Here is a 13,289-nt window from a genome sequence, read left to right on the forward strand (position 1 = left end):
GGAAGGAAACAAAGGCCTTGAATATTCTTCAGTATTCAGTCTCCGGATAGCTAGCTACCTGCTCATCTCTGAACTAGCAACTTTATTTAGAATGTCTAATGTGTTAGTTTGCATGTGTTCTAGAGTCATGTAGAGAATTTCCTGTAAACTAATCGTGTCTTTCTTCCATTTTTCATTTCTTATCAGTTCTTCCTGGGAAATCAGGTATAAACCAGTGGAATGTGTGAAGTTTCTTTTTTTTTTCTTTTTTTTTCCCTTCCTCTAACACATAGTGATTTAAGCTTGCAATGGTCAGTCTTCTCATCCTTTCATCTTCAGCTACTTCATTGCTGGTCAGCTGTGGTATTTCTTTAAATGCTATGGATCATTTCTTGTCTCAGGATCTCTTCTGTTCAGCACCCCCACCTGCTTTCCTTGGCCATTTTCCTTTTTAAGGAGATTACTTTTAAAGGAACCAGATAATGATCCTTACCAGTAATTCACGTATTAAAAATCTTGGGCTTTTAAACTGCAAGTTTAGAATAACATTATTTTATCAGTTTCCAGTTTTATAGTGGAATGCTTCAAAATTCTCTGTTTTGTTTTTTAGGCTATCAGATTAAAAGCCATTCACAGTAAGCACATATGCCACTATGATACCAGTTATTTATTGCAACTCAAGGTGAAAAGTGCTTTCATTTTTAATAAAACCCCTGTGCAATCAAGCAGACTGATTAAGAACCTATTGATTGCTGGTATATTGTAAACTAATGCAAGTGAATTATTAAATACTTTTTTTGGAAATTGGCAAAATAAGCTTGCTATTCCAGTTTAGGCTTTCCCTTTTCCAAAGTGTTTTCAAAGAGCAAATCTATAATGATTGGGCCTGTTTTTAAGAATACTTGTCAGTTGGGCGATCAGTGAGTCAGGTTGCAGTGGCACTATACAGGGTGTGGGGGAGCACACTGGTGCTTACTCCTGTGGCACATACAGACACACAGCTTCTTAAACTGTTAAATTGTCTTTGCCTGGTAATAATGGAAAAACCTCAGGCACTCAGTATCTGCTCTCATTAGACTCTTCTTCATGTTTTTGTTAAGGCAATACTGTGTGGAATCCATTCTGGATATCCTAGTGTTAAAAGCATTAGCCATTTAAAATCTAGAGATGTTGAAAACTTGGTTGCATTCTTATTTATTGACAAAGCTTGTTGAAGTATGGAAGAAAGCACAAAGAGCAGTGGATAATCTTACCACGTGCCTCGAGCAATATATCTAAGCAATGCTTTAAACTGTTTTCCACATACAGAACATGCCTTGATTTGAAAAGATTATTTGAAATTATGTTAATCCTCTTATCTGCCATCTGTACTCTCAGAACTGAGAAAAATACAGCATTTTTTGAGAGCATCTAAGTCTTACTGGTGCAAAGCAGTGTGACAGTGAAAAGCACCTACAGCAAGTTGGCCAAAGTTTCTCTAGTGGCAGTGATATTATATGGCTACTGCCAAGAGTAGGGGGTTTTGTAGCTTAAACTTGGCTTCCTTTAAGTTTTTATCCTCGTGTTTTTTTACCTCTGATTTTCAGTTACGTGAAATGACACTAAATATTGTTCAAGGAAAGTTGGTGTCCAGGCTGTTTTGAGAAGAAAATAGACTAAGCTACTATTAGGAAAAATGCCTTGAGAGATGCCTCTGGTATTCTCCAGAAGTCCCACTGTCTGAATTAACTACAGCCTAGGCATTTTCCAAAGGATGTGGCATCCGACCCTTGTTACAGTTGCCTGATGGGGACTAAATGAAGAATTAAGTTGAAAAGGGAAAAAGAGAATGGAAAAGAAAAAGGATTTTTAGAACCACTTGAAAATACTCTCTTTAGAAACAAGCCAATGAAAGTAAACATCATCAATTTGGATGCCATTTCTTCTTTAATCTTTATTTTTAAAACAATTCTTTGTTATGCAGATATTGAATTAATTATTAAAAAGCCCTTACAGATAATTATCATTTGAATGTTATTATTTATAACATTTTTTTTTTTTGTTATCAAATTAAACAGCAAGTTTGCTTTTGTTTGGTTCCTAAAAGTAATATTCCTTTAAACTTATTCCTTCTCCTTGGCTTCAGTAGTACCAAACAACTAAAGTCATTTAACAAGTAGGGAGCACATCTGTGTGATTTACATTTCAAAGAATTTCAGTCTTCTTATTGGAGCAAGCAGGTACAGTTGAACTACGTGGCAGCCTTCTCCAAGGGTCAAAGGTTGTCCCAAAAATGTGTAGTTGTCTCCTGTTGGTTTCAGTGAGTCCGCTGCATGTTTGCTTGTGAGAGCCCTACACTTGGCCTGATGATCTGATACCAAAAGAAGTGTTTTAGTGGCGTTGGCTAAAAAATACTGAATTCTTCTGGTTAATTTTCATGAGATTGTGGGGGCAACATTTTAGACATTTTCTTTGATTCAGATTTGAACTGAGATGCTGCATACATGTTTGGTATACGGGTTTAAAGAGCAAAACATACCTTAGGCCTGGCCATCAGCCCAAAGAAAGAATCAACTAGTACCAGAGGTAGTATGGAATGGGCTTTTTGTACATCCCTGAACTGTGAACAACCTTGATGTGTAGGCAGAGGAGTGAGAGTTTATAGCCAAGGACAGCTGTGATACCTAAAGATGACTTAGTGCTCCTTTAATGTTCCCTTCCTCACATGTACTAGCTATGGGTGAGCAGTGTTGATGCTATACCTGAAAAAATCCCTGTAACGAGTCAATTGATGGAACAGAGCAACGCTCATAATGCATTGGATTCCCAGCCCCTGTACTGATCATTTCAAGTGATACTGCCTTCCTTTCAGCTGACATCATTTAAAATTAGACTGTTGCAGAAGAGAGTTTGCTTAAGATTTTAACAATAAAATAACACAAATAGGTCTTCATTAATTTGCACAAATGCAGATTGTAACCAATTAAATAATATATTACTAATTGTGCTGCCTGTATGAGATCAGACGTTTGAGAATCAAGCATAAAATTAAACCAGTGATTCTTTTCTTACCACCTTGCCATCTCCTTTGGATTAACGCAGCAGCATCTGATTTGAAACCTTAACAGCTTTAATAATCTGCATAAATAAACCTTGAATTTTTGGCATTTACTAATAATCAAATACCAAAATAAACTTCTTAAAGTGTCTGATTTTTAACCTATCAGCATTGAACTGTATCTGAACGACTGAGATCCTCAGATTGTTGTTTGGTTTTCTTGCAGTTTGGTGACTCTCAACAACTACGCCTTGTTCGTATCCTAAGAAGTACGGTCATGGTGCGTGTTGGAGGTGGCTGGATGGCACTTGATGAGTTCTTAGTGAAAAATGATCCTTGCAGGGGTACGTAACAGAACTGTTGAAATGGACATGCAGATAATTATTTGGATACAGCCACCAGTCATTGTCTCACGAAGGAGATTGAATTGTATAAAATGCCAGTTCTGTAAACAACATCTCGCTAAATGTTCCATAATGATCTGTTTTTGTAAACTTTAAATCCCATGGTTAAGATCTCTTCACTTACACTGATGTGTGTCTAGAATAACTGTGGTGTCTTCGGCACAGTTCCTCCAGTGTTAGAGTGGTGTAATTAAGAATTGAACCTAGCCCAAGTAGAGTTTATGCTTGTAAGCTGCTTGTATGACTTGGCAGAAATAACACACAGAAACATCCAATTAAAGCTTCTCAGCAAGACAGAAATGTTAAGGCCATAAATCAAAATAAGGCAGCTGAATCAAAAAGAATACAACAACAAAAAACGGCTCTGGCTGGTGGCTGCACCCACGCTTTTAGGCTCTGCCTTTGTAGCCCTCTCTTCTCGTTGGTGTTCTCCCCAGCACCACTTTGCAGAGCCCTGAGCCTTCTACAAAGCAAGTGGAAGTTGCTCTGATCAGGAGAACCTTGTGTTCTGAGGAAGCAGGGAGTGCTCTATCACCATACACGCCAGGGCATTGTACCGAAGAGATTGTTGTACTAGTCCTCAGAAACTTAACAGTGTCTTAGTTTGTCAGAAAACCTACTTCTTTAGTGGGAAAGTAGGCTCTGTCTGGCACCATTCTTGGAGGAATAAGGGGAGAGAAGAAAGAAGCCATTTCTGAAGGTAATGGAACAGATGTAAGTTAAATAATAGCCAAAATGGTAAAATTGCAGAGAATATTGTAATTACTGCATTCAGACTGAACTAACTTTGTGTAACTAGGTAATTCTATCCTCTTAAGCAGCAGCATTAAATTTATTCCAATTTACCTCTCAGGGGGTCTGTAGAATTGCAATCAATGTTGTAACAGCATGAAAACAGCACAGATGAGTTTGAGGGAGAGAAGAGCAAAGTAATAAAGACAGAGATTAACTGTCCTGTAGACTTTGATAAAGTGCCAGCCGTCTGACACAAATTCTGTTTGGGAGCCGAGATTTCTGAACAGTTCAACATAGACCCTAAGAGAGTGTGCAGCTTGTATCAGTTGCCATGCTAAGACAAGGATGTAAAAACAAAAAAGAAGCTACCACAATGCCATGAGAGCTGACTGTATGCCACTCTGGCCTAGAAACCTTTGTCCACAGGCTTAAAAGGTGCCTATCAAACTTCTGGTCATAGCATCATCACAGAGCTGTTGTAACTGGCTGGTGACACCTGCGAGCTTTTCAACAGTATTAAGAATAGTTCTTATGCTTACCAACATACTGCATATATTGTTTGTTAAAGAAATGAAGCAGTTATATTACGTTTATTAGTGTTAGACCACATGCCTAACTGAAATTTAGCACCTGATTCTGCATCTGCTACTATTACAGAGTCATTTATGCCTGCAGAGCCATCCTTAATTTATGGCTTCTTAGATCAAAAATGCAAGGCTGTGGAAAATGACTGTGTCTCAAAATATCAGACTCCATGATGGGGTTAACTTGGTCAGTTTTGATGTATACCAAACATTTTTCTCATGTCTTCTGTAATAGACAACTATATTACAACAGTAAGACCGTTGTAATTCCTACTTGGGTTGATGCTGAAAGCTACAGTAATTAGTATCTAGTTAATTTATTGGATTTCTTTACTACTCTATCATCAGATAAAGAGTCCTTTGGTACTTCAGTCCCTGGCCCTTCCTTCCCCTCTTGTTTAACAGACCTTGTATTTTACGTACCTCTATAGTATTTGCTATTGTACTTTGCCTCTGTTTCATGGGAAGTGTGTGAGCAGATGAGTAAGTCAACACAGTGAATCTAAAAGAATAGTGATCTCTGTAAAATCAGTCAGATGCTTGAAGTTGTACATTGGTGCATCATTCTGACTGAGCTGAAGTCAGTGATGTGAAGTGGACGTTGATCTTGGTGGTGCAGGTTCAGACTTTTCCTTCAGCACTTGGGCTAACAAACCTGCATTTCCACCAAGAGCTTCTTGTGTGTTCAAATAAATCTCGTTTCAAAGAACTGTTGTCATAAAGAGCTCAAAATATACTGGGTCTAGTTATGTAGAAGAGTTTTAGCTTATATTACTTCTTTATGTCAGCAGATAAATACATTTGTTACACGAGTATACCGGGGAGTGCAGTTGAGTCTATCCAAGCGCTGTTGCCTTTTCCCTAGGAGAACATTGAGAGCTCCCCTCAGAGCACTTAGAGAGACAGCTTTTGCTCTGAGTCCTGTCCTTTGGCCTGGTGCTCTGAGTCTCTTGCATATGCAGCTGCTATACTTGATTTCTTCTCCTGCTAACGATTTTCTTTAATGTGACCCATGTCCTGTGTCATTTTTTCTAGTTCATCATCACGGGAGTAAAATGTTACGTTCGGAATCAAACTCTTCAATTACCACTCAGCCTACTATAGGTTGGCAAATCCCTCTCTTTGTCTCCTCCTCTTCTCCTTTCTCTTCATTTCCTTCCCACTTTTTTAATATATATACTTTTAACAATAAGCCTCACCTATCATTTTTAGCTTAATGTGTTTCCACATGGGCTGGTGCTTTGCGAGCTAATTTTTTTTGACACGCTTGAAGAGTGTTTCAAAAACAATTGTCATTCACGTTGACTCAGTTAAATGCTAACATTTCCTGCATCTATTCTTGCAGAACATTCTCTCATTTCTGTTTGTGTGTGTGTGTGAGTGCTTAGCCACCAATTACCTCATAGTTTGGATTTTGTGTTCATCATTGCATGTTGCCAAACTACATAACTTCATAGTTTTGAATAAATATATTTGCTGCTTTCCTGTAACTTGAATTTAGTGATTTCTCCTGGACATCCAAGCAAGTATTATTTATTATGAATAGCTGTAGAGTTAGCAAAACTGCTCATCAGGTTGTGTCTCTGTATTGATAGCTGATTGATTAACAGTGACTTAGCACGTTGAGCATTCCATTATCACGCTGACTTCCTTTGACAGTGGTTCATTCCTGCTGGCATAAAGTATTAGAATAAGCAAGTTCTGCACATAACTCTTCTGTGTCCAAAATAAATGCATTGCGCAGTAATGCATTTTATTTATTGTAAAAATGTGTTGGAATTGGCATGGCAAACATGACAATCGGCAACCTTGCGACTATTTTCCTATCTGACTAAATCGACATCTTTCTTTGCTGCAGCTAAAGGGAGGACAAACGTGGAGCTACGCGAGAAGTTCATTTTGGCAGACGGTGCCAGTCAGAGCATGGCAGCTTTCCGACCACGAGGCCGTCGGTCACGACCCTCTTCAAGGGGAGCTTCCCCCAACAGATCTACTTCTCTGTCGAGTCAGGCTGGCCAGGCAGCTGTCCCACAGGCAGTAGCTACAAGTACACCGAAGGTAAGAAGAAACATACAAAAATGCATGGGTTAACAAATGGGGTGTAGATTTTTCATTGCTCCAACAATATTGGCACTTTCCCTAGGCGATAGTGATAGGTGAAGAAGTATCTCAATTTTATTTCATATTCTGGAAGCATCTGAGAAGACTTTTCAGTGTCCTTCCTCTATTGTTTGTTTGCGACACGGGAACAGAAGGTTTCTTTACATTTAAGGTGCTGCATGAGCTAACTGGCAATTCTGGATTAAGGTCTGAAAGAGAAGAAAAAAACTTTCATATGAAAAATAAGCTCTGCCATCTCTTTGTTTTGGAACATTTCTCATCAACACTTTCTACTTAGTTTGTATTTCTACTATGAAATTTGATCTGCTTGTGAAAGCTTGGGTATCCTTCTCCATGACATTGTTTTCCATCTACTGTCCTTCATATTTTGATTTACCATTGTTTCATACAGACACCCCATCATTTAACACGCAACTATGGTAAGCCATGGTTGACAAACAGCAAAACGTCAACTCCTTCTAAGCCAGCTGAATCCTCAGACTATCAAGGGTCATCTGCAGAGGTACAGTAAGGACAGAGATTCTAGTCTAATGATCTTTCACTAAAACTGTCACTTCACTAACAATCACTAGTTTCAGTGCTTCAGTGCTGCAACATCCCTTGCACATTAATGCATTTACATTTTAGACCTTTTCAAATTATTTCCTTTTTTTTGTTGTTCGCTTTGTTGAATTCTAGAAAAGCTCAGCCTCAATGAATTTATTTTTAAAGTGCAAATGATTAATAAATCGTAACAGTATGCAATAAACTGGATGAGTATATGTGATTTCCCTTTCTTTTATATAGCTGTTCGTATACAGCTATATACGAACTTCACAGGTTGTCTTTCCTTAAATTGTTTACTTTGAGTGTGTAATGTACTATAATATTCATGAACCTCAGGAATTGGATTAATAAATTACCTCCCGTGCAAAAACCACTGAATAGAGAACTACCCAAGCTCTGTGAACAAGACTGCACAAAAGACTGATGGCAGTATATAAATCTTCCCAACAGCTGAAAGTTTTGTTTAGGGGGGCAATGCGCAGTCGTTGCTCTAATAAGATAGCTATTTGATGACTTACAGGAAATGAGCTTTGGTCTTATTTCCAGCCCATGACTTACACAGAGACTGCTAGTATAGCAATTAGGGTTGTGCTGGCAGTCAAGCTGAATGACCAAAAATTTGAATGGGCTTGGAGCCAGAGTGTCTTCTCTCGTGTCATTACAGCCAGTGAAAAAGCTGCAGCTGGAGCAGGCTGCAAACTGACTTTTCACTTGTAGGAGTTATTCTTGCCCTGGTTTAGACAGAGGGCTTAGCGTGGAGAAGCTTGCACTGCCCTCATTTCTGCTGTATCTGCTTTTCACAAGTCTGCACTGAGATGTCTATTGCTACTCATCTGACACCTCCCAGTGCTAAGTTGACATGCCCTCTGCGTGGCTTTGCTCAAAGATGCATAATGAACTTTTCACTTCCTCCTGTGCGACTGGGTGCATTATTTGTGCACACTGCAGGCATCTGGATGCATACATCACTTCCAGTGCACAAGACTGCTGCTTAGAATGATTAACAATAGCACAAAATTGAATCACTTGTCAGCTTCTAATACATTCTTGTATTTTCATCTCTTAGCTGGTAACTAAGTTATAAGATTAATTGATGGTACTTTGAAGATTCATGAGAAATATTCAGTGTTCACAGACATGGAAAAGTGTCTCGTTTCCTTTGAATTAGCAGGAAGCGAAAGCGAATAGTGCTGATTTCAAATGGGAGCACCATATTTCTCACGTGCTCTTTTAACTGTCAGTAGTTTCAGTGAGTTTCATTTATGTAAAACACTGTGGTTTAAGATTATACGTGGAATGGGTGGGGTTGGGGTAGCTTGTAGAGAATTTCTGAGGCATTCTGCAATGTTTTCTGACCAAGAGAGCAGTTGTGTATTTTACACGTAGACTGGCTGGGGGCTCAGGGCTAAGCTGAAGAACAAGGTTGATCTCTTTTTCTTCTTGCCTCAAGAGATTCTATCCCAAGGCCTTTCCCAAAGTGCAGCAGCTTCAGCAGGATAATGAGATCTCCCTTTCTGTTAATCATCCCAAGTAATCTCCATGTAGCAGAGGTTTCCAAGGTGTGGCTGGCTGGACACTTGCAGCCTGCTAAGCATTTATCCTTGGCTTTAAAGAGAGTTTAATATTGTGACCATCGCTGTCGGAGCCAGCAGATTGTCTGCTCTGTAGTCTCCATATGCTCTTTCTTTTCAGACGTGCCAGAAGTGGTCCTCGCTGGCAGAGGGCCAGAAGCAGCTGCCAGGCAGCCCCTGCTGGGCCCCTGCTTGGTGCTTAGCCCGAGGCAGCTCCCAGCTCACTGCTGGGGCCTGGTTTTCTGTACCCCACCTTTGTCTGGGGATCAAAGGCAATGAGCAAACGTCCTGGGGTCTGGGCCACCTGAAGGGCCAGATTTGTCACTGCACTGTGTCTCCTTTTAGGATACTTACTGCTGATTAAATTAATACGAATATTGTGGTTTTCTTCCACCTCCTATCGAGTGTGTTACATGCACTTGGAGATTTGAGAGTTGAGGATTTAATTATTGTGGCACTGAAAAATCTTCTTTTTGGGGGCTGGTTGTAAATCAAGGCTCATTTTATTTCAGAAATGAAAAAGGTGAGGTAAAGCTATGGAGTAGAGACATCTCAGGCAATGTATCGACAACAGGGACTTCTTGAATTAGTCCTATATTTTTCTTCTGTATCGTGGCAAAAAGTTTTGAAATCAGGTAGTTTTGTTTTGCCATCAAGTATTTATGAAACTGAAACAAATGCATTCACCACCTATAGCAAGAGTCAGAATGGTGGAATACCAAGCAGTATAGATAAAAAGCTTCAGCTACTTGTCTGTTAATTGAAGTCATGTACCATCAACTAATCTTATGTGTTTGACTAACTGTAGTATTTTTCTTCCTATATATGCATTGAAATACACAGAGAGAAGACAAAAAAGTTACTGTCAATCAGCTTGTTAGTTCTTTTTTTTTTACGTTTAGACTATGTCAGAAACTAACTGCTAAAGGAATGTTCAAAACCTCACATCATGAATAATGCTCGTACTGACTCCTACCAGTATTTCAGATTCACCGTGAATGTTGATAAGATGATCACATCCCAAGCTACGTACCTGATACCAGACCTTATCTTCAGTTGTGACAATTGAAATGACCTTTTTCTTTTTTTTTTTTCCTTTTTTCCCCAATAGGGAACACCCATTCAAGGAAGTAAACTCAGACTGCCAGGGTACCTATCAGGGAAGAGTTTCCACTCTGGAGAAGACAGTGGCATCCTGTCCACTGCAGCTACCAGAGTCAGAGCTCAGTTTGCAGGTGAGTTTCTCAGCCTTAGAGCTTGATCTATCACTTGCTTTGGTTTCTATCTGAATACTTATGAGTCATGTTAGGATGTGAGGAAGATGAGTGGGAAGGAGTGATGAGTCCTGCTGTCTCCACGTAAGTATTGCCAAGGATGCAGGTAATCAGTATAATTGTCCTCCTCTCACATGGTTGCACAGCAGGAACATTCAGCCCTGGATTTACAAATTCATGACTGAAAACTTCTTGACAATGTATCTGTCTCCAGTGTGTCTGACTAACAAAGTAGGGAAGAAGTATTGGTTAAAAAGAAAAGGTTCACTTCTTCATTCACAGCATCCAAGTTATGCTCGACTGTGGTAGAGCGGAGGGGTCATTTCATCATGACCCGTCCATTTCTTTTGAAAGAAGAACTGCAGAGATCAGCTGTAGATGACCTTATTAATGGAATATCCCATAAAAATTTCTAAAACAGCACATAAAAATAGAAAGTGGTGACGCTGCACTCTTCCAGGATCCTCAGAGCAGCTCCGTGTGAGGGGGAGGGTTGAGTGTTTGGAGCAGAAGATAGCACCACTGGCTTTCCCTCAGGTCTTCAGCTCCTCAGAGCTGACTGAGCAGTACTGGAAAATCCTGTTCAAATAGTACAGGTCTGTTAAGTTATGGGTGATTGGAAAAAATGAGCCACCTAAGATTTCAGTTTCAGCTTGGTGCTCTTTGCACATACAGGGATCCAGATTTGTCAAGATCAAAAAAGATCCAATAAGAATTGGAAAATTATGGAAAACCACATTAATGTTTTTCTGTGTAAGATCCTTTGTTGTGGTTTTTTCTTCATAGCACATTGCCTGGGCAAGCTTTCACATTAGCAGGCTTGCTGAGAGCTCATTTACTCAGTCCTTTGTTTGGGAGAATGTATACATGTATACTCTTCCCTTGTTTACTTGCAGCTTTGAACTTTATGATTTGATGGGGGGAAAAAAAATAGTGGGGGAAGGGGAAGAAAGGAAGCACACATTTAGGGTTGTCTTCTTCTGCATCTCCAAGTTATATGTTCAGAAATCCTGAATACGTGAAGATGCCAGATACTGAATTCATGGAGTTCATAGAAGATATTTAATTCTTGGAGTTTGTAGAGAAAATGAAATAGGGAAGGAAAGAGCTAGATGTTTAGTGAACACTTTTCTTTCTTTTTAGGGGGAGATATAGTGGGAGGTATTGTTTTATGCTGTTTTTTAATAGCAAGTGAAACTTTGATTGTTGGCTAGCATATCTAAAAGGGGTCTGAAGTTTAGTTTGTGCAGTGAGAATTATCTGGGATTGCCAAAGACCTAGGAAAGGCCTGCATGCCTTTTGCATCCTTGTGCCTAATGCTGCTGGGTATCTTTTATCTTTCTAGAAACCAGAAGAACTCCAAGCAGACCTGGGAGCCGAGCAGGAAGCAAGGCTGGCAGCAGGTCAAGTAGCCGCCGAGGCAGTGATGCATCTGACTTTGATATTTCAGAAATCCAGTCTGTATGCTCAGATATGTCAGAGACTGTTCCACCTACAAGCAGACCGACACCCCGAGCAGGTTCTCGGCCAGGATCAGCCAAGCCTTCCAAAATTCCAACCCCCCAGAGAAGGCCACTAGCCAGCAAATTGGACAAGTCCTTGAAGAGATAATAAGATTGGCTACGTAAAGTTTTTTTTTTTCTTTTGCATTAAGTATTTAAGTTCGTAAGATGTAAAATATTATGTAGAAATTATTGTGAAATATTGCAAGAGGTGGATTTTTAATTCTGCAGATGGCCTTATTTGTGTATTTGTCTTCTTATTTTATGTGTATAATTTTTGTCAGATTTGTTTTTGTTTATCCCATATCCCGTGAGAAGGGGGAAGAGTTCTAATGTAAACTAACAGTTGTACACAGTAATGTGTAGAAAGTACACTAAAAATAATTACCGAATGTACAGTGTACTGAATGTACAGTGTAAGTCTCTGCAACCTGAATAAAATAGGCCTATCACTATGTCATTAGCTAACAGTAAAGGATACCTCAAGATTTTTCTTTAAAAAAGAAAAAAAAAAGAATAACTAAAAAGCCAAAAGACACAATTACACATTCTGAGCTAACGAAACAAACACTGAAGGATCTATGTCCAAACTACTAAGGAATACAAAACCACCGTCACAGTACCCTTATTTATACAGCATCTCTCAGAGAACTCACAGAGTTAATTAAGCACTCGCCAGTGATATGATACTCCAATACCTTGCAGCATTTCTGTGCCATTGCTTTCAACGAGGCCAGACACATTCTGGATATTCGAACTGTTATTCTGTGAGAATATCAATATAAAGTGCATTCATGTAAATGTGAGGTTTTCTTTTGCTTGAGTGGATGGTAGCACTGTATCATTGAACTCATTTTGTATCAAAGCAATTTTGCTTGCAGAAAGCTCTGAAATAAACATGTCCCTTAACTTTATTTCTATCGTATTTCTTATTTCACAGGAAGATCATTTTCTGCGTTATGATTTAGGGCATATATTATTTCAAATGACCAATAATTGCCATAGGAACATAGACTTTAATGTAATTTCCAATTATCTGCAGTCGGATTTTGGTTAGCTACTGTATTTGTTTAATAAAACACTAAATTGCACATATCAGATCATACGAAATTATCTGTAATTATTGTGTGGTGACAATTATTTTCTCCGTATTAAACTGTGACATTTATATACCATGTATGAAAGGCATAAAGGGTAATTTGGCTACTTTTTTGTCAGTGAAATATTTTTGCCATTCAGGGATTCTTTTGAAAGGATTAATGATCCTTTATATCTGATCAGGATGTGGCTTCAGACAGGAGTGCTACAAAACAGTTAGGTAGATGCTGTAGTAACAGAATCCCTAGAAATGCAAAATGTTTGATAGTATCAGAAAAATCACTTAAAATTTGGCCAATACACCAGACTAAATAATCTAGATTTGACCGTCGATATACCAGAAAATGTTGTACAGGAACACAGGAATTTTAGAGGAAGGCTGGTTTAGGATTGGTCCCTTAGCATGCTAAAATGAAGCAGAAGTTCAGCTGGTTGCAT

General features: G+C 39.0%; 1 protein-coding gene across 42 annotated transcripts in view; it reads left to right on the plus strand.

The window, feature by feature from the left end:
• The window catches only part of DST (dystonin), a 297,166-nt gene extending 284,499 nt beyond the window's left edge, over positions 1-12,667 (plus strand). For 22 of the 42 annotated variants that reach the window (XM_072036347.1, XM_038176486.2, XM_072036327.1 and 19 more), the window contains 7 exons: positions 187-204; positions 3,243-3,360; positions 5,775-5,843; positions 6,598-6,797; positions 7,252-7,362; positions 10,089-10,212; positions 11,597-12,667. In XM_072036347.1, the coding sequence (XP_071892448.1) occupies positions 187-204; positions 3,243-3,360; positions 5,775-5,843; positions 6,598-6,797; positions 7,252-7,362; positions 10,089-10,212; positions 11,597-11,862 (906 nt within the window). In that variant the 3' untranslated portion in view covers positions 11,863-12,667. The remainder of the gene's footprint in view (positions 1-186; positions 205-3,242; positions 3,361-5,774; positions 5,844-6,597; positions 6,798-7,251; positions 7,363-10,088; positions 10,213-11,596) is intronic. The other 20 variants (XM_072036328.1, XM_072036331.1, XM_038176500.2 and 17 more) reach the window with 6 other exon arrangements.
• The last annotated feature ends 622 nt before the right edge of the window (positions 12,668-13,289 follow it).

This window comes from Anas platyrhynchos, chromosome 3, assembly GCF_047663525.1.
Source record: "Anas platyrhynchos isolate ZD024472 breed Pekin duck chromosome 3, IASCAAS_PekinDuck_T2T, whole genome shotgun sequence".
NCBI classification, from domain to species: domain Eukaryota; kingdom Metazoa; phylum Chordata; class Aves; order Anseriformes; family Anatidae; genus Anas; species Anas platyrhynchos.